Source organism: Poromitra crassiceps, assembly GCF_964638095.1.
Source record: "Poromitra crassiceps genome assembly, contig: HAP1_SCAFFOLD_242, whole genome shotgun sequence".
Taxonomy (NCBI): domain Eukaryota; kingdom Metazoa; phylum Chordata; class Actinopteri; order Beryciformes; family Melamphaidae; genus Poromitra; species Poromitra crassiceps.
The window spans coordinates 116,423-142,497 of record NW_028152152.1 but is presented as its reverse complement, the minus strand read 5'-3'; the positions used below and the strand labels follow the sequence as shown (position 1 = coordinate 142,497).

The 26,075-nt window shown below is 45.8% G+C and overlaps 1 protein-coding gene across 1 annotated transcript in view; it reads right to left on the bottom strand.

Annotated features, from left to right (window-relative positions):
* The window catches only part of LOC310770832 (reelin-like), a gene marked incomplete at both ends in the record, with an annotated part of 171,487 nt that overhangs the window by 34,966 nt on the left and 110,446 nt on the right, over positions 1-26,075 (bottom strand). The window contains 15 exon segments of the mRNA XM_083663543.1: positions 1,450-1,644; positions 1,755-1,913; positions 2,902-2,978; positions 3,085-3,197; positions 3,825-3,919; positions 4,891-5,048; positions 5,210-5,445; positions 6,027-6,233; positions 6,819-6,990; positions 7,733-7,938; positions 8,028-8,214; positions 12,724-12,861; positions 21,652-21,764; positions 22,661-22,853; positions 24,843-25,079. Coding sequence (XP_083519669.1) covers positions 1,450-1,644; positions 1,755-1,913; positions 2,902-2,978; positions 3,085-3,197; positions 3,825-3,919; positions 4,891-5,048; positions 5,210-5,445; positions 6,027-6,233; positions 6,819-6,990; positions 7,733-7,938; positions 8,028-8,214; positions 12,724-12,861; positions 21,652-21,764; positions 22,661-22,853; positions 24,843-25,079 — 2,486 coding nt within the window.

Genomic DNA, 26,075 nt, shown 5'->3' with positions numbered 1-26,075 from the left:
ACAATGAAAGATTATGATAAGAAATGGAACAGATTAAGGCCAACATTAGAGTGATAACGATGATCATCACTATGTTTTTGTTTTGTTTCGTTAAATGTTTGTTGTATGTATGTGGGTATATGTATATGTACAGTATATGTCTGTCCTGTAATTTTTTTAATAGTGTCCTGTTTAAATTGTACTCTGTTGCTCAACTGTGTTTATTATATGTTGGCGGTGTGGGAAGTGGCGTGGTGGATTGCATTGTTTGTATTATTGTAATACAATAAAAAAAAAAAGTGCAGATGCAAATATAGCTGTGGCTATAATAGACGCTGTTGAGTTATGTTTGACTCCATATGGGAACAGCCATCAAGCCTAACAGTCAGTGCGTAATGTGTTCACAGCACAGGCACACAGGAGCTCTACTCTATGTATACAGATACGTTGCCAAATTGCTCTTGCTGTGCCTGGTTAATGGATGGAGCCCAGTTGTAATATCATATTTGCACAAAAGTAAATGTGCCCACAGCTTGATGCACACATTAATAACAGCCAGGCAGGATCCTGTTCAATCAGCTTTGCTCTCATTAATAATGCAGAACCCACAGGCCATATGTACATGGTTGACTTGGTTTCAGCCTGTCGTGTGTGTAATACTGTAGTCTCCCCTCCCTCCCTACCGTGAGAGGAGTCTGGCGCCGCAGGTCTCCATAACTGGGATAAAACCTCCCCTGCTCTACTCTGCTCTCCCATTGGAGCGACTGTTTCAGTCGCTGCCGGATGTCCGCTCCCGGTTTATTACAAACTCTGTCATTGGCTCCGACCACGTCAATCAGAGCGGCTTCCGCTCCCTCCCCTCTGTGTGTCGCTGTAAATAGTGCCCTGCCGCCGCAGTGAAAACAACAACGCTAACTAGCTAGCAAGGTAACGGCAGAATCCTACACGCTAGCTCGTTGCTACACGCCGAATACGGCAAGTTGGATTGTTGGAAACTATTTTCCAAGGGCACTGCCGCTAAGCTTCACCCATCGCAATCCCACTATGGAGACCTGCGGCGCCAGACTCCTCCACGGTAGGGAGAGGAGGCTGGCCAGTGAGACTAGTAATACTGTGATGTCATGACACAGTCATCTTTTTTATTGATGTGGTTTGCCTGTGTGAATGTGTGTGTGTATGTGTTTGTGCAGTATATATATGCACGTGTAATTATATTTGCACACAAATTCTGTAATCATTTATTTTGTTATTCTTTATTCATCGAATGTCGACTGAGCAGCACCATGCTGTTTTTTCATACATTCACACTGGGAGCTGCCCAGCATGACCAGTACAATCACAGAACCGTCCACTGTCAGCCACTGAGCAGCTTCACTGGAGCAGTTGGGCGTCGTTAAGTGCCTTGCTCATGGGCACGTTGACAATGCGTTCCCCCCCTTCTTTACGCGTGTGTGTGTATGTATGACTCACTATCGATGGCCTCAGAGTTGAAGGTCAGTGCGGTGTCCAGGGACAAACAGTCCACAGTCACCTCCCCGCCCTGAATGCGGTACCAGTTGTGCCTCAGAGGGGACGCGCCGTCTAACTTGTCATGGAATCCTGTTCTGGAGCTGTCATTCATACCAACCAGGACATCATCCAGGGCCCACTGGGCAGAGTGTTTCCCTGCACAGATGACAGAAGAAAGACGTAAGAAAGGGCTACTACTGTAGAGCCAAAACTCCTCCCTTCTATAATAATATTATATTGTGTGTGTGTCCCACCCATGCGCCCACCCTGCTGTGGCTGCCACCAGCGAAACACAGTGTAAGGGGTTTTGGCTGGAGGCGGTAGCTCGATGGTCACCACTTGAGGCTCCAGGAAGGAACCAAAGTCCAGCTCCCTCAGAAACTGCCACTGGACACCATTGTTGGTAGAGAACTGGACAAGGACACCTAGGAACACAGAAACAGAGGGAGAAATTGAGTCAAGTCAAGTCTATTTGTATAGCACATTTCATACACAGAGGCAATTCAAAGTGCTTCACATAAAATGGTTGACACAAGAAAAATAAAAGAGTAAGAGGATAAAATATACATTTAAAAGCATCACAACAGAGAAAGAGCATAATAAGTGCATCAAGCGACAGGCGCAGCAGTTACAAAAATAGCTAAAAACGTATTGGAAAAATGTCCATAACCTTTATAACCTAATAGTTGGACTCGAACCTTTATAGGCCACACACATCTCCTAAAAAACAGCTGTCAGCAGTTAAAATGAGGGCAAATGAGTAGTGGCAAGAAATAGGATAGATAGCACACAGGAACACAATATAATAGAATATACTGAGCCTTCAGTACTGCTGCAGGCTAGGCTAATCTGCTGAGTGAACTAGACAACACTAGACTTTGATTCACACATTCAGGATGAGGTCCAGATCTGCAGCTACACAGCCTTGGCTGGATCACAAGGCCATAGAGGCTGATCAGAGTCAGAAAGCATGAGAAGGAACAGATGCAGACGGGGCAGACAGGCCAGTGGAGGTCTGATCAGATCTGATGTCGAGCTGTTCTCGATACGCAGTGGTCCTCAAAGCGAGATCCGGGGACCCCCAGGGGTCTTTTAGTGGGCTCCAGGGGTCCCCAGGAAAAAGGGGGATAATTTATTTTCACTATAATTCCATCCATAAGTAACACAATGACCGAATGTATGACTATTTTGGTCATGGGTTTCATACACTTTCTGTAATAAAACATTTAAAAGCTCAAATCTTATCAGATGGGGACCCTGGGACAAAATCGTATTAAATGGGGGGTGTCTGTGGTCTAACAAAGTGAACAAGTTTGAGAACCACAGCTCTATAGGCTGCAGTGTCAGGGAATAGCCACATGGAGGCATTGGAGAGCCTCACTCATAAAACACCACCAGTTTGATCCTTATTACCTTCATTGCGGGAGCGAGGCCTGGTGCAAGTGGGTCCCAAACTCTTGCTGCCAATCCGGATGTAGAATTGGACCAAACTGTAGGGAGGTGGTGATTACATTTAACTACAGGTAGGAGGAACTTGCACAGATTCAATTGGTATTGCCTCTCCAATCCTTCATTGAAAGAGTGAATGGTGCTGACCGTGTGTTGGTAGTGTCTAGGGGCGTCGTGCGTGCCTCTCTCCTCCCAGGGCTACTGAAGTAAAGTGCCTTGCTCTGGCTGATGGTGCCACAGCCTCCTCCGATTTGCCCCCCACTTAAGGCTGAATTATGCTCACCCTGCCGTGAAGGGCGCGGGGGTGGAGCGAGGGGCGGGCGCGTCAAATTACGTAAATTTGTTGGGCGTGGTTAGTCGCGAGCTCCAGCGGCCGCTCGCGTTCTGCCTGATTTTTTTTCTAACAGCGCGAGCTTCTCTCCAAACATGGCTGCTTTCGATTCACTGAACCCTGAACACTGAGCTGTGTTTTCACCACATTTCTTGACCCATGTGGTAGGCTATAAACTTAGATTTGCAACTGTTCGTTTTTAGTCATTTCACCAAGTAAATGTGTTGTGTTGAGAGCATGATTGAAAGAGATTAAAAGCAGCACAGAGTAGGCAATCAGGGCTGAGAAGTAAAAACGGCTTTCAGTAAAAACAAGTTTGGTGAGTCCTTCATGTGCTGATGTGCGGTCGTTTGAGAGTGAAAGCACACTCAGTACTACACAGCGTTTCATTGCGACTTTTCACGGGCTGTTCTTCTCACCATTGTACAATAGCTACAATACATGCTGATCACTTTCTGAGTATAATGGCATCAGCCCCAGCGCGAGGTCTGCACGGTGACTCACGGAGACTCGCGGGGCCCCACCCCCACGGAGCTTTGCTCGAGCATAAGAGCACCTTTAGGCTCTGCCAAAGTGGGCTCAGCTTTGCCTCAAAGCCCTCCGTCAGCTCTGTGGGACTGGCCACAGACGGCACGCAACTATCCTGCTCCACTACGGGACACAAAGACAAAGAGGAAACAAATCATAAGGCATATAATATAACAATACCGTGACTGAGGTAAACATGAAGAAGCCAAACAACATATATTTGAAGATATTTGGATGCCATTCATTATTTAGTAATTTAAATTTAGCAGATGATCAAGCGAATAACTAGGTTTTGTGATGGCAGTGCAGTTCTTCCTGAAGCTAGAATTTCTTTTTGATACCTTGTTATTTATTTATTTTCTTTACCTGTATGGCATTTAATTAAGAGTTTTTATATGGTTTAAGATTACCTATGTACAAATTGGAGGAGCAGATGTGTGGTTGTTGTTGTTGGTGTTGTTGTTTTGTCTGTATGTATTGTAAAGATAACAAATTGTAAATAAAAACATTTTGGAAAAAAAAAACATTCCCAAACTATTCAAATTGTCTTCTCTTTAGAGAGCCAAAGTGAAACGTCACTTCCTGCTTTCTCCCTGTACCAGCGCTGCGAAAAATATGAATGGCGGTGGACGGAGAATAAGGTGACTTTTTTGATCCCGTTTGAATTGTGCCACGGGGTGCGAACGCTAATTTTGTCCATTTAAAACATAACTTTGTCAAGAAAGTCACAGTTTGTCTTCAAACTGAAACGTAGGGCTTAGTTTCGTATATAAACTACATAGCTCGTGGAAGCTCGTGGCATGTCGCCGGTCTTCAGCTTTGCCGGTAGAGAAAGTGACGTCACTTAGGCGACAGTGCGTGTAGTCTTTCTGATTTATAACTTCTAGTGCGACAGTTTGACGACAAACTGCGACTTTCTTGACATGCAAAGTTATGTTTTAAATGGACAAAATTAGCGTCGGCACCCCGTGGCACAATTCAAACAGGATCAAAAAAGTAACCTTATTCTCCGTTCACCGCCATTCATATTTTTCGCAGCGCTGGTACAGGGAGAAAAGCAGGAAGTGACGTTTCACTTTGGCTCTCTATTGTACCTGTGTATCCCATGTCACAGAAGCAGACTCCGGAGATGCAGTCTCCGTGTCCCCCGCAGTGGTTGGGACAGGGCTCAGAGATGTAGACCCCATCCAAGGCAAAGGCCGGGGCGTCCCTGTACATACTGCTCTCCTGGAACCAACGGAACCTCGTTTTACTGGCGAAGTGAAGGAAGGGGGCGGAGGACGAGGAAAACGAGAGACACAGTAGACACAGTTTAAAATCCCCTCGGTGTCAGTGTGTCGACACTTCATCTATAGTGAATCACTGAGTCGCGTTGTTTAGCACGTTCAATTGCATGCGTGTTACCATAGCTACCTGGCTGCAACGTTGCGGGGTATGACCACAGTGACCCTGGTCCACTGTTCATAGTCTCCAGTGTTGTAGACGGTGGGTTCTCTGAGCTCGCGGCCGCTCCCCTCACAGCCAGTGGCCCCCGGGGAGCCTGGGTAACAGCCCTCCTTCACCCGGGCCCAGGTACGACCCGCGTCGTGCGAGTACTGCAACAGGACCGGGGCCGACGCGCTGAACTCTGACTCGCAGCCTATGTTCAGCTGGGACAGGATGAGCAGGACAACGCAACATCAAACAAGGAAACATGTAAATACATTATTATTCACCTCATGTGTAGAAGAGACCGTCTGGCTTGAGAGACTAACAGGAAGTGTGAATACAATCGGAAAAGTTCCGATTGTATTCACACTTCCTGTGACTCATAAACCTAGTCTGACTCATGATGTGAGTCAGACTAGTTTGAGCAGATAAAACAGCCGGCGTTTTGAACAGGAAGTCGTGATACAATGGGTCAAGTGGGCGGGGCTACATAAGGTGAATAGCTTCTATGTGTTTCTCAAAATGAAGATCACATTTCCCTCTCTCTCTCCCTGGTATTGTTCCCCATGTGTTTGTTTTGAAGAGCAAGAAGAAGAACAAGAGCCGATCACACAGTAGAGGCTGCCAATCTTCTCAGCAATGGTCTCATTTTGTTCACGGTATACTAATATCACACAATTATTATGGTCATACTTTATTGATGTTAAAATGCTATATGCAGGACCTCTAAAATATGTCACATTTCCATGCCATTATGCATGCTCCTAGTTCCTCCAGTATCCCTGTACTGTCCAGTATGTGCCTTAAACTGAAGGGTGTAGCCGGGGCGCAGGGCCAGGTCTCTGGTGACTGCCACCCTGTCGCCATCAGAGCGTCCAAACACCATGGCGGAGGGCGTGGGCGCACAGAAGCTGCTGTTGCTCTCCCTCTCCATGCCTTCGTTACCCAGCATCAGCCACACACTCATCTGGTTCAGAGGGTAGTCGAACGCCGGCTTCTCATAGAAGTTCTGTAGAGACGGAGGACAGGGGAGTTGACTTTAGCATTTTGTGTAACAGGAGATGGAGGACAGGGGAGTTGACTTTAGCATTTTGTGTAACAGGCCCGCAGCAGAACATATCTCTAAAGACTCTAGCTATTCAAAATATGCGATCCAAGAGTGTGTTTGATATTTTCCATTACATTTGTTCTTTTTACCACAGCGCTGGACCAGCGGTCCCGCCGGGATCATGAGATGGCAAAGTCAGGACAGTCACTCAGTCAGTCACAAAGTCACAAACTCACTCAGTCACTCATGGACGTTTAGTGAGTTTAGTGAGAAAATGGCCGTAGCTCGGGATAGAAAAAGAGAAAAAAAGCGCTGTGGTCTAAAAGGTTTGCACTTGTTTCAGACTCCGCCCTCCTTTTCTCCCCAATTGTACTTGGCCAATTCTCCCTGCTGTCCCAGTCGTTGCATCACCCGCTAGACTGGTGCTAGACTGGCACATGCTTCCTCGGATATTTCACCTGACAGCGAGGAGTTTCACCGGCAGGACGTAGTAGGGCATGGGGAGGATCATGCTATTAGAGCAAACAGGAAATGTCCATATCTCACCTGTGGCAGAGTAGGATTGGCCATGGGGATGATGTGCTTCTCCCTCTCTGACAGAATGATGACATCATCGATGGCCCACTGGTCATATCCATCTCCAGAGTGGAGAGGCTGCCACCAGCGGAACCTTGTGGAGGGGGTCTTAGAGGCCAAGGGCAGCTCGTAGTGGACAAAGCTGAGGAGGAGGAGGAGGGGCGCAGAGAAGGTTATGGTCTTTTCACAAATATTTTGAAAAATAATGACGACTTTTTCAGGTACTGAAAAAATGCATTGCAGTCTACACTCCCATTAGGGTGTATTCAGAAATTAAACATTTAACAACATTATACAAAGTACTACTTCATCTGATCTCATCTCTCCTACACTCGTACATGATTTGCACCATTCCAGCATCCAGTTCTGTTGGATCCAGAACTAACATGGATGTTCTTTCTCATATATAGTATACAAGGGACAGTTAAAGATTCCAAGAAATTACATCTTTACTTCCATGATTTGATGCATTCAAAAGTCTGAAGCAATGGAATATGAATCAGGGATAGAAAGGCAATTGATGTGGAGGGGTTTGAATGGTTAGAAATGTAGACATGTATTTACGCCTACTAGTGGCAACATGAGGGCACCATGAAAGATACGCTGTTTTCCAGGAAGTCAAAGTAATGGGGGTTCATTTCTTGGGGACTTTAAAACACTGTCCTGTTTATTGGTCAAGAAGGCGATTATAACTCCTCCCCTCCCCTCCCCTCCCCTCTCCTCCCCTCTCCTCTCCTCTCCTCTCCTCCCCTCCCCTCCCCTCCCCTCCCCTCTCCTCTCCTCTCCTCTCCTCCCCTCTCCTCTCCTCTCCTCTCCTCTCCTCCCCTCCCCTCTCCTCCCCTCTCCTCTCCTCCCCTCCCCTCCCCCGTCCCCGGGTGTCTCACTGCGGCTTGGTGAAGTCAGTGAAGTACATCTCAGCGATGAGGCCCCAGCTGATGCCCCCGTCGTTGCTGTACTGCAGCAGCACTCCCTCCTCCCTGCTGTCTGCCTGGTTGCACTCCGCCCAGTCTCCGCCCACACGCAGGTAGAACTGCACAAACTCCGCCCATTCCGTGTCCAGATCCCAGCTCACCAGCTGCCTGAGCCCAGCCTGGGGGAATACATTTCACACTTTGGAATAGAAGTGGAGTGGGAAAACCTGGAACGTGTTTTTGTAATTTCGTAGCACGGTCGCCCTACCTTGCTGAAGTACAGGGAGGACCCGGAGGAGACCACCCCACAGCCCATGTCAGGCGTCACCACCTCTCCGCCAATCACCTCCTGCCATGTGGCCAGCAGTGCATCCTGGGACTGGAAGTCAGAGAGCACGCTGGAGGAGAGGGGGGAGGAGGGCTGGCAGTCTGTTCCAGAGAAGCCATCATCACACCTTTGAGAGAAGATGGCTCAGTGGCTACGTTTACATGATGACTTTTAATTCAGAATTAAAACTTCCGAATGAAATCATTCAGAAGTAAAGTTTTTTCCTGCGAGTTTACATGTAAAATCTTAATTCCGAAAAGGTGGTTACATGAAAGAAACTTTAATCTGATGTTTTTGAGTCATCGTAAGGTTTGGGGCTGGGAAGGCTTCTGATTGGATAAACGTAAACAGGATGTTAACGTCATTACGTTTACCAGAAGTAAACACTCAGCAGAGTTCTCAGCGCTGCGTGATTTCTAACCCCACATAGGATAAGCAATAACCACGCCCTGTGGCCCCGGGATTGGCCAGGAGCAACACTGGAGGACACGCAGCCCAGCGATTTCATGAACCAACTAAATAGCTCTTCTTGAGAATGGACAGCGATTTACCAGTGCGAGCGACGAGCTAGAAACAGCAACAACATGGAAGAAAACGTTATCACCGCACTTTTCTGTTTCATTTTGATCGTTTGTGTTAAGCAGCAGCACGACAGTAATATGCTACTGCTTATTCTGCGTCTGCTGAGGAGGAGAAGGGAGGCAGTAGAAAACCGCTGTACCTCAGTCCATTGCCTTTTCCCACTCGCAAGGCCAGACAGCAGTGGATGAAAAAGGGAGCGAGCATGCGCAGAAAGACCGGAATGAACTTAATTCCTAAAAAAGGGTATACATGAACGCAAAATGGTTTCATTCGGAATAAAAAACGGAATCAACCGGCCACTTACATCGGATTGAATTTTCATTCGGATTGGCCATTTTCATTCGGATTTAAGTTTTTTCAGATGTTTACATGATAACTTTTAATAGGATTGAACGTTAATTCCGAATGAAAAGGGGAATAAACGGTCCATGTAAACGCAGCCATTGTTACCCCACTATATACAATGCTGTGCACAGTTTAAAAATAGATACAGAAACTGCATTTTGGGTAAATATAGTATTGAGGAAGGGGAGTCCAATGCACAATCCTCTTAACTCATTCACCGCCAAAGACGTCTTTGACGTGTTATCAGAAATAGCCATCCACGCCAAAGACGTGTTTGACGTGTTTTTGTTTTTATTAGTGCAGCGCCTAGTTCAAACACTTGCCCAGCCTGTGACATAGTATCAGGTCCCTAGCATCTAAGACAACACGTGAACAAACACATACCGCAGCTGTTGTTTTGAAATTGAGCAGGAGGAAAATCAGAAAACGGATAAACGCTTCTTTGTGCAGACAGGAAAAACGCCATTGAAACACACCCCTCGGCGCGCTGCACGAGCTGGTCGCCTTCCTCTGTGCCAGCCCGGAGAAAACGGGAGAAAGTAATCCAGAGAGATGTGTTTGATCATCGGAGGAATGAGGAAATGATCGATCAGAGGGCGGTGAGGACGTGTTGAATAGCCGAGGGGAAAACGGGAACGATCAAATAGCAGGGAGAGGGAGGATAGAACAGGGAGACATGGATGAGGACGGGTGGACCAGAACAAAACAAGCGGCAGTCAGAGCAGCCTGCTGTCTGTTCTCAAGAGCTATTCAGTTGGTTCATGAAATCGCTGGGCTGCGTGCCCTCCAGTGTTGCTCCTGGCCAATCCCGGCGCCACAGGGCGTGGTTATTGCTTATCCTATGTGGGGTTAGAAATCACGCATCGTGCGTGTGTGTGTGTGTGTGTGTGTGTGTGTGTGTGTCTGTCTGTCTGTCTGTCTGTCGGTGTGTCTGTCTGTCTGTCTGTCTGTGTCTGTCTGCACACTCACACTGAGTAAACTATATTGTTGAATGTAAAAAAAAAAGCACTTCATGTGTATATATATATATATATATATTTTTTTTTTTTTTTTTTTTTGTGTCATAACGAATAATATTTACATGTCTGATGTCAATACAGTTCAAAATAAAAGAATTGAGAGCGAGTTCTGCATGAGATTGTGTGATTTAGAAAAATGCCAATATCTGCAATTTATCTTGTCAGAGAGACCTTTTTGGTGAAAACAGGGTGTATATAAAGGGCTATAAGTAGAGTACAGAACATGCTAAAAGCTCACTTTTTTTTCCCTGGTGAACCCAGAGACGTACATCTTCATTTTGAGCTATTGCAAATCACTTTGGTGCTAATAGATAATTTACTGTGGGTCTTGAAATATGACCAACAATTATGAAAATCTTTGGCCTGTGCTAAATATTGGCAGTCCTAAACTGGCCATGAATGAGTTAATAGTGTCTGCTTTTCTATAAAAATTAATAAAAAAAAGTTTTTTTCTTCTTACATTCATGAATGAATACGGTTGTTGATTGAGTAACTGTGTTATAATGTTGATAATTATGTAGTATGTAAATTGAGTCTAGTTATGATGAACTCTGGAACAGAGTATATTAGAGAATAAGGGTAGGACTAGACAAGCATCTGCTTCCTCCTACTCCTTTTCGGACAAGACCATTTGATTAGCTATTTTGTTTTGTTTTTTGTCTGTTTTTATTTCATTTTTTATTTCTTATTTTATTTTATTATATGTATATATGTGTACCGTAAATTCCGGACTATAAGCCGCGGCTTTTCCCCCGTTTTTTGGCCCTGCGGCTTATATAACGGTGCGCCTTATCTATGGATTTTTTCAGAAAAAAAAAAAAAAATACAAATAAAATCTCTCTTTTTTAGCACTCTTTCTAACTATAAATCCACTTCTGTTTTAATTTCCTCTCTTGCCCTCTTTTCACCACACCGCGGACACTGTGTGCACTGTAAAAATAAACAAAGGTGGTGTTGTGTTATGTTGTTTTGTTGAAATGTTACGGTAATACGGTAAATGGGAGCTTCCTCAAACAGCCAACAATCCCCTCTGTGCGTGAACCCTTACATATGGTAATTACGGTAAGCAAACGGCCACTCGGTGACCTCCAAAATCGATGGATTTTACAGGTTACACAGCTTCATCAGCACATTTTATGTGCATTGCTTTGCTGCTTGTTTTTTCGATTATTTTTTTGTAAAGCACCTTGAATTGCCTTTGTGTATGAAAGACTTGACATCATTGGCGGAAATCAACCGGTTACTCCTACCGGTTCAAAGTTCATCAGCAGCCCGGAATCACAACAAGACGAGCAGTAGAAGCAACTCTCTCTCACTTACCATGGGGAAGGTACGCAGAAATTCACACGACGCAGCTTTCAAGTTGAAAGCAGTCAATCTCGCATTAAAAGAGGGAAATAGAGCAGCAGCGCGTAACCTGGGCATCGACGAGTCAATGGTGAGGCGTTGGAAGGTGCAGCAGGAGGAACTGTCTCAGTGCAAGAAGACCAAAAAGTCCTTCAGAGGTCATAAAAGCAGATGGCCCGAACTTGAAGATTCCCCTGAAGATTGGGTGTTGACCCAGAGAGCAGACGGCCGAGGCGTTTCCACGGTGCAGATCCGACTGAAGGCCAAAACAGTCGCCACCGAAATGAAAATTGAACATTTCATAGGTGGCCCATCTTGGTGCTTCCGATTCATGAGACGAAAGGGACTGTCCGTCCGGGCGAGAACTACTGAACAACTCCCTCCCGACTACCAGGAGAAAATCACAAACTTCGGCGAATTCACACAAAGGAAGATCACGGAATATTATAGGAGTGTGAAAACATCCACAATCACCAACGGGTTCCAAAAGGCTGGACTGCTGCGGGATGAAGAGGATGACGCCACCACAGCTGGCGCTGAGGGCCGTCAGAGGCTTCAGAGGCTGTTCGATGCCGACACCGACAGTGACGAAGAGGAGTTCGTTGGTTTTGAGTGACAATGAAGGAGAGAGGAGAGTGGTTGACGAAGCCACCCTGAACCTGTTCGTTTCCGACACTGAAGATGAGGACTTTGGTGGTTTCAGTACGCAGGAAGAAGAGGAAGACGAGGATTAGTGACTTGACTTCTCTGGTTACAGCTATATGTGCAGTTTGCTGCACATATAGCCTATTGTTGTGTGATTTTGTCTGGGGATTAGTGACCTGACTTTTGTTTTGTTTTGTTGAAATGTTAATAAATGGGAGCTTCCCCAAACAGCCATCTCTTTCCCGACAATCCCCTCTGTGTACGAACCCTTACATATGGTAATTAAACATCAAAACGCCCGCGGCTTATAGTCTGGTGCGGCTTATATATGTAAAAAACAGTCAATTTTGCTGCTGCGGCTTATATACCGGTGCGCCTTATGGTCCGGAATTTACGGTACATGTATATTTCCTTTTTTAACGTTCAAAATAAATTTTCATTCATTCATTCATTCATTCATTCATTCATTCATTCATTCATTCATTCATTCATGTGGATGTGCAATGGATGGTGAAATGTGTTATTTCCCAAACATACTTCAAAAGCTATCTATGGTCTTCCATGTAATCTTCTATGCAACTTTTTATGGCATGCACGTGTGTGTGTGTGTGTGTGTGTGTGTGTGTGTGTGTGTGTGTGTGTGTGTGTGTGTGTGTGTGTGTGTGTGTGTGTGCGCATGTGTGTGTGTGAAGACTGACCTGCAGTGTCCATGGTCACACCAGCCATGTCCGTGGCACATGTTGGGACACTGCTGGCCGATGTAGATGTCATCCAGGGCCCATTCATCCTGCTCTCCGTAGTAGCTCTGGATCCACCGGAAACGTGTGGCGCTGGACCTGAACACACACACAAACACACACACAGATGCACACACACACAGACACATACGCGCGCGCGCACACGCACACACACACACACACACACACAGACACACACCATATTAACAGACATACTGTATCAGTAGGGAGCAATCTTGAATCTATTTCAAAATTGACAATCTAGACATAATACTGGCTGAACATTAGGGCTGTGCCGATTCACTTATCTCCCGATTCGATACTATCACGATACTTTGGTGCCGATTCGATATATATTGCGATTCACGATTATTGCGATTCTACGATTATTGCGATTCGATATTACGATTTATTGCGATTTTTGTTTATTTTTTTCTTTTATTTTTTCAGTTTGTTTGCTTTTTTACACTAGATTAGAACATGGGAAAAGTTGAATCATACACTAGAGACTGTATATTATATATCATGAGTAGGGCTGGGCGATATAGTTAAAAACAGGGGCGGACTGGGATCATAATTCAGGCTGGGCATTAGATACCAAGCAGGCCAGGCCGATATGGGCCAACGCGCGTGAAATTTGGGCCGTTTGAAGCCAGATTTGGGTCCAATTTTACAATGAGATGCACCCACTTTAACCCTGAAGTGTAATTATTACTTCAGACTAACTAATAAAGTAATAAAACCACTAGTAAACCAGTAGGCGGCGCCTGGCCTGCTGTTCAGTGAGTGGCCTGACTGCAAGCACCCCAAAAAAAAAAAAATTTTTTTTTTTTTTTTTTTTAATTTGCGATTATCGATTCTGGAATAAAAGATCGATCCAAAAAATCGTGACATTAAAAATCGCGATACTTAGGTGAATCGATTTTTTCCCCCACCCCTACTGAACATACGTGAGTATAGACGGTTTTCACCACCTGCAACCCCACAGCACTTCCTTTTTCTCAGCTTCTTCTTCTGTGTTTTATGGTGGTTGGCATCCTTAAATGTTGCATTACCGCCACCTACTGAATTGTATCATAATTCACAGTGCTAACCATTACAGTGTCCACTTTCTCAGCTGTTCAGGGGGAAACACAAATACATCTATTTCTATTTTAATTTTTTTTGCTATGTAAACGTTTAAATGTAAATATAGGCCTATGCGTGCAATAACGTACTGATAGTCAGCTTACTCTGTAACATGTAGCTTTATTAGCCTCTCAGGATAGCTCCGTCTGGACCAGATGACAACGCTTCCTACTACCAAACGTGTGTCTTTCCGACAGGCATGGCAACTATCAACAACAATAACAACTACTACTAACTACCGTAATTTCCGGACTATAAGCCGCGGCTTTTTTCCCGTTTTTTGGCCCTGCGGCTTATATAACGGTGCGGCTTATCTATGGATTTTTTCAGAAAAAAAAAAAATACAAATAAAATCTCTCTTTTTTAGCACTCTTTCTAACTATAAATCCACTTCTGTTTTAATTTCCTCTCTTGCCCTCTTTTCACCACACCGCGGACACTGTGTGCACTGTAAAAATAAACAAAGGTGGTGTTGTGTTATGTTGTTTTGTTGAAATGTTATGGTAATACGGTAAATGGGAGCTTCCTCAAACAGCCAACAATCCCCTCTGTGCGTGAACCCTTACATATGGTAATTACGGTAAGCAAACGGCCACTCGGTGACCTCCAAAATCGATGGATTTTACAGGTTACACAGCTTCATCAGCACATTTTATGTGCATTGCTTTGCTGCTTGTTTTTTCGATTATTTTTTTGTAAAGCACCTTGAATTGCCTTTGTGTATGAAAGACTTGACATCATTGGCGGAAATCAACCGGTTACTCCTACCGGTTCAAAGTTCATCAGCAGCCCGGAATCACAACAAGACGAGCAGTCTCTCACTTACCATGGGGAAGGTACGCAGAAATTCACACGACGCAGCTTTCAAGTTGAAAGCAGTCAATCTCGCATTAAAAGAGGGAAACAGAGCAGCAGCGCGTACCCTGAGCATCAATGAGTCAATGGTGAGGCGTTGGAAGGCGCAGCAGGAGGAACTGTCTCAGTGCAAGAAGACCAAAAAGTCCTTCAGAGGTCATAAAAGCAGATGGCCCGAACTTGAAGATTTCCTTGAAGATTGGGTGTTGACCCAGAGAGCAGACGGCCGAGGCGTTTCCACGGTGCAGATCCGACTGAAGGCCAAAACAGTCGCCACCGAAATGAAAATTGAACATTTCAGAGGTGGGCCATCTTGGTGCTTCCGATTCATGAGACGAAAGGGACTGTCCGTCAGGGCGAGGACGACTGTGTGCCAGCAACTCCCTCCCGACTACCAGGAGAAAATCACAAACTTCGGCGAATTCACACAAAGGAAGATCAAGGAATATTCCATCGAACCGGAGCAGATCATAAATATGGATGAAGTGCCTTTGACGTTCGACCTGCCACTCACTCGGACTGTTAACAAGAAAGGTGAATCGTCGATCACATTGAGAACCACTGGGCACGAGAGAATGAATTTCACTTGTGTTCTGGCCTGCACAGCATCTGGAGTAAAGCTGCCGCCAATGGTGATTTTTAAGCGGATTACGATGCCGAAAGAGAAAATTCCCAGTGGGATATGCCTCAGAGTCAACAAGAAAGGGTGGATGATGGAAAGTGTCATGAAGGAGTGGCTGGCTGAGTGCTACGTCAAGCGCCCTGGAGGATTCTTTCGGCAAAAAAAAGCTCTGCTCGTTCTCGACAGCATGAGGGCTCATATAACAGATTCCGTGAAAGCAGCCATCAAGACCACAAACTCCATTCCAGCTGTGATTCCTGGGGGCACAACGAAGCATCTGCAGCCACTTGACATCAGTGTCAATCGTGCGTTCAAAGTGGCACTACGCGTTGAGTGGGAGGCGTGGATGACGAGCGGCGATAAATCATTCACCAAAACTGGTCGCATGCGAAAAGCAACTTTCGCTCAAGTTTGCCAGTGGGTCCTGACAGCGTGGAGGAGTGTGAAAACATCCACAATCACCAACGGGTTCCGAAAGGCTGGACTGCTGCGTGATGATGACGCCGGCACAGCTGGGCGCCTTCAGAGGCTGTTCGATTCCGACACCGACAGTGACGAAGAGGAGTTCCTTGGTTTTGAGAGTGACAACGAAGGAGAGAGGAGAGTGGTTGACGAAGCCACCCTGAACCTGTTCGTTTCCGACACTGAAGTTGAGGACTTTGCTGGTTTCAGTACGGAGGAAGAAGAGGAAGACGAGGATTAGTGACTTGACTTTGACTCTGTTTACAGCTAGGGATGTCAATTTTCGGTTAATTTCACTTTCGATTAACCGACGCTAATAATCGATTAACCTATCGGTTAATTCATAATTTTTTAATATAATTTTTTTTTTTTTTTTTTTTTGTCTATTTACTCAATGAACTCATGCCCAAACAAGGCGTGTCTATTTAGATGCTGAAATGTTAATGCTTTTTGTGTTAGAATTTCTAACACAAAAAGCATTAACAAGCATTAACAAAAAGCATCAACATTTCAACACAAATTCTTTTTGTGTTAGAATTTGTAACACAAAAAGCATTAACATTTCAGCATCTAAATAGACACGCCTTGTTTGGGCATGAGCTCATTGAGTAAATAGACCAAAAAAAAAAAAAAAAAAAAAAAAAATTTTTTTTTTTTTTTTTTTTAATATTAACTGATAGACCGACAGCAATAACCGAACAACGACGTTAGCGACGGTTAATCGATTAACGGTTAACCGTTGACATCCCTATTTACAGCCGTTTGCTGCACCTTCACCTAAAAGATGAAGACAAGGATTACGGTACCTGGTTTGATTGTTGACAGCACCTTATCCTTTTGAGGATTGTTATATTATTGTTTTCCAGTTAATTTGTTTACTGCACCTTACCTTAACCTTTTGAGAATTGTTTTATTGTTTACAGCACATTATCCTTTTGAGGATTGTTTTATTGTTTACAGCACATTATCCTTTTGAGGATTGTTTTATTATTATTATTATTGTTTTATTTTTTATATTTATTTTGTTGAAATGTTAATAAATGGGAGCTTCTTATAGTAGCCTACCGTAATGCTGATTTTGTTGAAATGTTAATAAATGGGAGCTTCCCCAAACAGCCATCTCTTTCCCGACATTCCTCTCTGTGCACGAACCCTTACATATGGTAATTAAACATCAAAACACCCGCGGCTTATAGTCCGGTGCGGCTTATATATGTAAAAAACAGTCAATTTTGCTGCTGCGGCTTATATACCGGTGCGCCTTATAGTCCGGAAATTACAGTACTAGAAGACTGAAATAGGCTACGTTGTTACTGTGTGTGTCGGAGACACGGCCCAACGTTAAAGGAGGACTTACCCCCTAGATATGTATCAGAACAGTGATTTGAAAATACCTATGGAAAAAACCAAGAAATGACATATGCTCTTGTCTATACTAGACTCTTTGGCTGTGTTCAAGTCAGGATTTTTTTTCGGAAATCGACGCCATTACAGTTTGCCTACCGCCTTGAAAATAATTTATTTGAGAGGGGCAATATCTTTATAAATATCAACAACTAGCCAACACTGGTGGTCTGTATGGAAACAGCGTTGCTTAAAATGGTTTAAAGTTATATAAATTTGGTAATTCAGTGGCGAACTAGAAATTTAATTATTTTTCTCCATGTGTGTGTGTGGCGTCTGTACCTATCGATAAGAGCAAAGTGACGTGAGGCTCGTTACAGCAGCACACCGCACAATAGGACAAACCCCCCGCTCTGGGGTAACACAATGCGAGATTTCTCCACGTCATTCCCTCGTCCAACTTGCCATGAAGTCCCTTTTTCATTTTAGTTTCATGGGCTTTTCGTGATTCTTGTTAAAAGTTACTGCAGCGCAGGGCAGTGTCAGACCTCCATGTGAAGAGCTCCGCCCGCGCGCCCCCGCTGCCTGAGCACACAGCAGCTCGTGCTCGCGCTCTAAAAGGCAGGGTGCCTACGAGCTGCTGCCTGGCCGGCAGAAAGTGCTCCAGACTCGGTGTGATAATCCTGTAACAGCATTTGAGCTTATTCAGGTAAGATATGAATAATGTAATGACACATTCAGCGATAAACTGTCTACAATGAAGACATATGTCAAATATGACAACGTGGTGTCCAGTATTTTAAGAGCACAGGGTTTTTCTAGCCTACCTACAACTTGCCTGATCACAAGGCAGTGAGTCCACGTGGAGGAGGAGCACACACACACAGACATAGAGAGTGTGCTGTGCTGCTCACCCCCCCCCCCCAGTCCCCAGTCGCTCTGCTGACTTAATTTCCTGAAAAGTTGGCGTTGCTTGTACACAGTGACGATATTATAGTAGCCAATTTGTTTAGAGCAGCTTTGTCACGTTGTCACGTCGTAGTATAGCATTATATTTTACATGTGCGATGAGATTTGTTTGCGGAAGGATGAAAGTGAGGCTCTCACTTTGGTGCTGGGCTCTCGGAGCTGATTGCTGCAAACACACAATATACCCCTCCCTCCCTCCGGGCAGCAGCTCTGTGTCCCCAGCGAAAAGGGGCACAGAAGACCACCAGTCGTCCTTGAGAGGATTCCAGCATTCGTTGTCTCTCAACCTAATTATATGGAATTCTGGACAAAATCATATCTAGGCTATAAAAAATAAAAAATAAGATTTACATGAGACCAAATCTCATCATAGGGCCCCTTAGTATGAAAACGGTTGGGAATGATTTACTTGCTATGCCATGTCCTTTATGATTATAGTGGCGTTTATTGATAGTATTGTGTTACATAGGAGTTGGTAGGAAAATAACAGGCGATTGTAATAAATTAACAGGTCAAGTGACATCATGGGAATAGGCTTGGAGTTGTGAGGAGCCGAAAGGGTACAGGGGGAGTAGTGGAGTAACTATCTTGAAATCCCATAGTCTTTGGGGACAACCTGACGTCAGGTTGTACCAAATCTCCCATTCATTTGTGGGCAAAAAAAAAGCAGTGTTCCACCCTTAGAGGGCGCTTATGCCAGGTATGCTGCTGAAAAATGATACAAATGGCAGAATGGCAACAGTTTGGTCACAAATGTGGAAATTTTGACCAGCATTCTTCACACATCACCCCCAAAGTAATATATATTGGTTAAAAGCTGAAAAAAATTGTTTTGGAGGTAAGTTCTCCTTTAACATTTAATTTGAGCCGAATATCAGCTTTGTAACAGGAAGTGAACCGGCTATTCAGGTGGGTTGTGTGACCGTTTGTTATTGTTGTCAAGTTAAAAGCGTCTATACAGTAGATAGGAGGGAAAATGGCAATACTACATCAGCTGACTACTGCAGCATTGTGACTGATAAGTCATAACTGATGAGAAAATGTATTGAAGGTTTAATTTAAAAAATGCACAATATGATCTCAGCAATGAAATGACTGACAGTAATCAATAAGCGTGTCAACCACATCCTCTCATTATATGCAATAATCTGCTTCTCTTCAGGTGGTGGATCAGCGTGTGGATTTGTTGTTCTGGCATTTACAGATTAACCTTAATATCACATCTGTGTGTGTGTGTGTGTGTGTGTGTGTGTGTGTGTGTGTGTGTGTGTGTGTGTGTGTATGTAGTGTGTGGCTTGTGAGGTTGTGTGCAGTGCATGTCCCTGCCCCTGTGTGTTTGTGTGTGTGTGTGTGTGTGTGTGTGTGGATTGTGAGGCTGTGTGCAGTGCGTGTGCATGCCCCTGTGTGTGTGTGTGTGTGTGTGTGTGTGTGTGTGTGTGTGTGTGTCTAGTGTGTGGATTGTGAGGTTGTGTGCAGTGCGTGTGCATGCCCCTGTGTGTGTGTGTGTGTGTGTGTGTATGTCTAGTGTGTGGATTGTGAGGTTGTGTGCAGTGCGTGTGCATGCCCCTGTGTGTGTGTGTGTGTGTGTCTAGTGTGTGGATTGTGAGGTTGTGTGCAGTGCGTGTGCATGCCCCTGTGTGTGTGTGTGTGTCTAGTGTGTGGATTGTGAGGTTGTGTGCAGTGCGTGTGCATGCCCCTGTGTGTGTGTGTGTGTGTGTGTGTGTGTGTGGATTGTGAGGTTGTGTGTGCAGTGCGTGTGCACGCCCCTGTGTGTGTGTGTGTGTGTGTGTGTGTGTGTGTGTGTGTCTAGTGTGTGGATTGTGAGGTTGTGTGTGCAGTGCGTGTGCACGCCCCTGTGTGTGTGTGTGTGTGTGTGTGTGTGTGTGGATTGTGAGGTTGTGTGTGCAGTGCGTGTGCACGCCCCTGTGTGTAGGTGAATGTATTGCATGCCGCCGCATGTATAGTGGTGATGAATGGGAGTCAGGTATATTGAGGCTTATATGGCAGGGAGGCAGGGAGGCAGCTTGCTTTGCTGCTTTGGTGACCCGTATCGACCCGGACCTCCTCCTGATCACACAGAGCTGGTGACCCGTATCGACCCGGACCTCCTCCTGATCACACAGAGCTGGTGACCCGTATCGACCCGGACCTCCTCCTGATCACACAGAGCTGGTGACCCGTATCGACCCGGACCTCCTCCTGATCACACAGAGCTGGTGACCCGTATCGACCCGGACCTCCTCCTGATCACACAGAGCTGGTGACCCGTATGGACCTGGACCTCCTCCTGATCACACAGAGCTGGTGACCCGTATGGACCTGGACCTCCTCCTGATCACACAGAGCTGGTGACCCGTATCGACCTGGACCTCCTCCTGATCACACAGAGCTGGTGACCCGTATCGACCCGGACCTCCTCCTGATCACACAGAGCTGGTGACCCGTATGGACCTGGACCTCCTCCTGATCACACAGAGCTGGTGACCCGTATCGACCTGGACCTCCTCCTGATCACACAGAGCTGGTGACCCGTATGGACCTGGACCTCCTCCTGATCACACAGAGCTGGTGACCCGTATCGACCTGGACCTCCTCCTGATCACACAGAGCTGGTGACCCGTATCGACCTGGACCTCCTCCTGATCACACAGAGCTGGTGACCCGTATCGACCTGGACCTCCTCCTGATCACACAGAGCTGGTGACCCGTATCGACCCGGACCTCCTCCTGATCACACAGAGCTGGTGACCCGTATCGACCCGGACCTCCTCCTGATCACACAGAGCTGGTGACCCGTATCGACCCGGACCTCCTCCTGATCACACAGAGCTGGTGACCCGTATGGACCTGGACCTCCTCCTGATCACACAGAGCTGGTGACCCGTATGGACCTGGACCTCCTCCTGATCACACAGAGCTGGTGACCCGTATGGACCTGGACCTCCTCCTGATCACACAGAGCTGGTGACCCGTATGGACCTGGACCTCCTCCTGATCACACAGAGCTGGTGACCCGTATGGACCTGGACCTCCTCCTGATCACACAGAGCTGGTGACCCGTATCGACCTGGACCTCCTCCTGATCACACAGAGCTGGTGACCCGTATCGACCTGGACCTCCTCCTGATCACACAGAGCTGGTGACCCGTATCGACCTGGACCTGGGAGAGCTGGCCGGGAATATTTCATTACCATTTACTGCCATGACCCCGTGACCTCTCATCATACACCCAGTGAGATTACACCACCTTTATTTAGGAGCTGGGGAGTGCAATGGAACAGGGTGGAGGTCACAGCGTGCCCAGTGGTGAAGGTTTATGTGATTATTTGAGTTGGTGTGTGTGTGTGACGTGTGCGTGTCTTTCTTCAGCAGTATGTTATGTTATACATTTGTATCTGTATCTCCTGTGCACTGTGCTCGTTTAAATGCAAAAAGCAATGCAGAATGAGCATAGCATGTATTATTCAAAAGGAAACCTGGGTGAATCTATTCCTGGGCAATGTGTTACCATGTTTTCTGAGGCAGAGGCAGAGTGATGCGTCTCCAGTCTTTGAACTCTGATGGGTGGTAGACACTGGGTGCTGTAAACTCTGAGCAGCTGGTCATGCCAGGCAGACAGGCCTGAGTAGAGGAAACAATGGAGCACATTTCAAAACACTAGACTCCCAGTTTGCTTGGTGTTCATCCCAGCACATCCTCTAAAGTGTTGCTATCTTGCAGGTAAATGCAGGTTGAAGTTAATTGGGGAATATTTTATGTTTTCCTTGTAATGCTTGTAATCATTTTGTCACAGCACGTGAACCTTTTTCTCAAATGGTGGATTTGCTTTTGCAACGAGACTTTTAAAAAAAACACCACAAGATACTGTCCAATCATAGTGTGGCTAACATCAGCCTTATTTGCATAGCATGCCGTGGAAGGCTAATGCGAGATTATGGCATTTACCTGACCTTGAACATGAGAAGAGAAGCAAGCATTCAGTGTACGGGACAGTTGGGGAGTTACACTCTGCACTTACAGTACCACATGACTGCATGATGACATGAGAGAATCAGAGAGAATTCACTGATGGAGGAGGACTCATTATGCCCTATTCAATTCCACAGGCAATAAAAATCTTGGCAGATACTTTGGCGCCTTATGAATATTTATGAGCCAATTGTGCTCACAGAAATCTTTGTTGAATCATGGCAAGATAATCCGCTTGCTGATTCAAGTATTACCGTGCATTTGCTAATACTGGGATGATCAAAAGTAATTGCGATAATTTCCCGTCTAAAACAAAGCGGCACATCTAAAGACTCTCATTATTTACACATTATTACTAACGCTATAATGGGTAGATCAATATTGATGATCATGAATAAATGATAGGTTTCCTCGTCTCTCTCTCTCCAGGGTGACTTCTACAACTTTTTCTCAAGTCATAAACAAAGGTATGCTGTGAAAGTAAAAGATTGCAGGACTGTTATAATCACTTAACATGAGGGAGCCAAGGTGAATTCCACGTTCCTTACCTCTTTGACCAGGTGCCAAGTGAGGCCGTGATTGGTGGAGAACTCCAGGCGGACCTGCGTGTCAATGTGGGGGGAGGGCTCGCGGCCACAGCCCATGACCAATGAGAACTGCAGGCTGTAGGAGGCTCCGATCTGCATTGACTGGGTCTCCACATAACGCATACTGGAGCCAGGGCTGGGCTCCCCAGAGAAACTACAGTACATCAACGAGAAAGAGAAGATGCTGTAAGTCAGTGTCGCTGCTGCACACTATATCACATTGACAAAAGAATGAGAAGCGATTGCAATTTACTTCAGATTCAGATTCACTTTTATTGACACAGTAGGTAATCAGATTACATACAGTATGAGGAACGGGGTTCATATCACTGTAGGTATACTAGCCGGTTATTGAGTCGGCTGTGAATGGAGAATATTGGGGGGGAGGGGGGGGTGATAGAGTCCTTATTCGTGGGGGCTTTTGAGCCTTGTTGATGAGACCGATGGCAGTTGGGAAGAAGCTGTTCTTGTGGCGAGAGGTTTTGGTCCACAGTCTCTTACTGAGGGGGAGCATTTCAACGAGTTTATGGCTGGGGTGAGAGGGGTAGGCCATGACTTTCCAAGACCGCTTCAGCATCCTGGCGGTGTGCAGGTCCTGAAGGGGATGCAGGTTGCATCCGATCACCTTTTCCGCACAGTGGATGATACGCTGCAGTCTGCAGATGTCCTTGGGAGAAGCAGCAGCGTAACCAGACGGTGATGGAGGAGGTGAGGATGGACTCAACGATGGAAAGTGCACTGCACCACTTTGAATTTCTTCAGCTGCCGCAGGAAGTACATCCTCTGTTGTGCCTTCTTGGTGAGAGCTCTGATGTTCATCTCCCATTTCAGGTCCTGCTGATGATGGACCCCAGGAAGTGGAAGGCCTCCACAGTGTTAACTGGGCAGGGAGAGATTCTGCTGTAGCAGAGCTGGGATGATCGTATCGAAAGGCCGAGCTCAAGTCCACGAACAGGATCCTGGCATAGAGACACTGCATGAAATAGGCCACGCCCATCACGGGGGAAATCGCTCCGTTCACTCTCATTCACCAGCGTAATTTTCCTTGAATTAAAAGCTGTTGTGTGGTGGGCTGTGCAGACAACAAATGTAAAAAATCGCCAATTAAAGTTTTTTTGTACTCCCGAGCAAAACAAGGAAGCCATTGAGCATTCGCGAGAAGAAAATGTGGATTTAGCTGTCAAGGAAGTAAGTTGGAGTGTTCATCTTCCATATATATGATCTTTGTGTGCAACTATGTGACATAGGAGAACGCCAGTGCATCTGATCTGTCTGACGTTACACCAGCGTTATTTTCATTAATTTAAACATGCCTAAAAGCTCATGTCATAGTATTTCACTTCAGGCCACTGTGTGGGATCGTTTATCCAGCGTTGTTTGGGCAATGAAAAGGGACACTGCTCCAGGCCAAATGAGTTCATCTTCTCAATGTACCTTTCCCTCTCCGTTGGAGGAAGTGTACTGAAATAATCTTTTGACATTATCTAAAAAGAAAACTGTCCAAATCCCTGTAAAATCCCGCAAAACTATTTCTATCTGACGAGAGTTCCTCCATTCGCCCCGGTTAGCCGCGGTTTGTTTTGCTAGCTGCAGTCGTCAGGCTCCTTATATTTTCCCCCGTCTTGGGCGTGGCTTCTGAATGATGACGTGTTTTGCAGTGTCTCTATTGGTAGCTGCAGTGTCCAGGTGTGTGAGGATGTAGTGGAGGGCCATGTTTATAACATCGTCTACAGACACCTGTTGGCTCTGTTGGCAAACTGCAGGGGCTCCAGGAGTGGGTGGTTGGATTTTAGGTAGGGCAGAACAAGGTGTTTGAAGGACTTCATGACCACAGAGGTCAGAGCGAGGGGGTCTGTGTAGTCTTTGGCACTGCACTCTTTTGGGTTCCCAGCAGCGCACCCCGCAACTTTGAAGTGGATCGGACAAACCGTTCTCAAGAAAGCGCACTCCCCAAGTTTGAAGTCGATTCAACTTCGGTCGGGTCTCGAGATATGTGAAGGACAACATACTCACAGACTATATTGAAAAAAATATTCAGGGCCACTGAACAAACTGCAGTGATTACAAACCAAAGCATTCAAATGCCATTGTCAAGTGCTACATGAAACAATACGTTTTCCATATCAAGGTGTGAGTCTTGTACCTGAGAGTCCAGTCATGCTGGCAGTAGGGCTGGACATGGCCAAGATAGAAACCAAGGCTCTGGGTGACGTGCAGCACGTTGCTGAAGTCCAGACTTATGGTGTTGAAGAGCACAGAGGTCATGCTGATTTCATCCAGGGCCCACACATCATGACTGCGGCCTGAGTGGTACGGCTGCCACCAGCGGAACTGCACCCCAAACTTACGAGCACCGGGGGGCAGCTCAACTGACACAATCCTGGTAGGAGGGAGGGGGGGGGGGGGTGAAAATTAATGACTGAACTTTATTGATACCAGTTTATTGATACCTGGTAAGGGTTTAATTGATGTAAGCAGCAAATGTACCCTGATCACAACCACATAAATATAAGAATGGTGAGATGGAGTTCGGGATTTCATCCATAATGTCAACCAGTCTAGCTGGACTCAGTCACAGAGGCTGTATTTGCACTGCGTCTCAGGATCTGACTTAGCTTTAAAGTCCATATAATCACAGTGTGCTGTTTGTATTGTATCTTTGGACCATGTTACATCGATTCTGACGCAATACAGATGGGCAACATTACAACAACAATAACTGTATGATTACAGTGTCTTTCATCTTGCTTTAGTTTCTTACAGTCCCGCTAGGTTAGCCACAAAGATTACCCCCCCCCCCCCATTATCAGTACGGATTCCTGCAGAATACAATATTATCTGTCTGCATTGCCTCAAATGTTGCCCACGTCTCATGGCCTTTTTGCACAAACAACATACCAAAGGTTAGATACCGTGGTTGGTGCGTGCACATGCGCTCACAGACCAGATAGCTGTGTAGACCTTGGCCCGGACTCATTGCCCCCGATGCGCCCCCCGGTGGCCGTTCTGGCGCTGACAGCTTGACTCCTGGGCCACTTTGTCTTCATTACGCGCACACACAGGGGCGGAGCGACCCTATCAGCCCAGAGGGGGCGAAGCTCTTAGGGGGGCCCCATCAAAAAAAAAAAAAAAAAAAATTTTTTTTTTTTTTTTTTTTTTTTTTTTGGAAGGCCAGGCCAGGCCGCAGGGCCGGTTCCAGAACAAGATGACTAGGGGTGCATCCTAGATAGGAAGGGGTGCAGATGCCCGGCCAAAGGCCGGCCGCCCGAAAAATTTGACATGTTATTTTACTAAAAATAATGCATTTGACCATCATTTCAAGTAGAATGATACCACCCAAGCAAGAATATTTCAAGTGTTTCAAGTGCTTTACTGA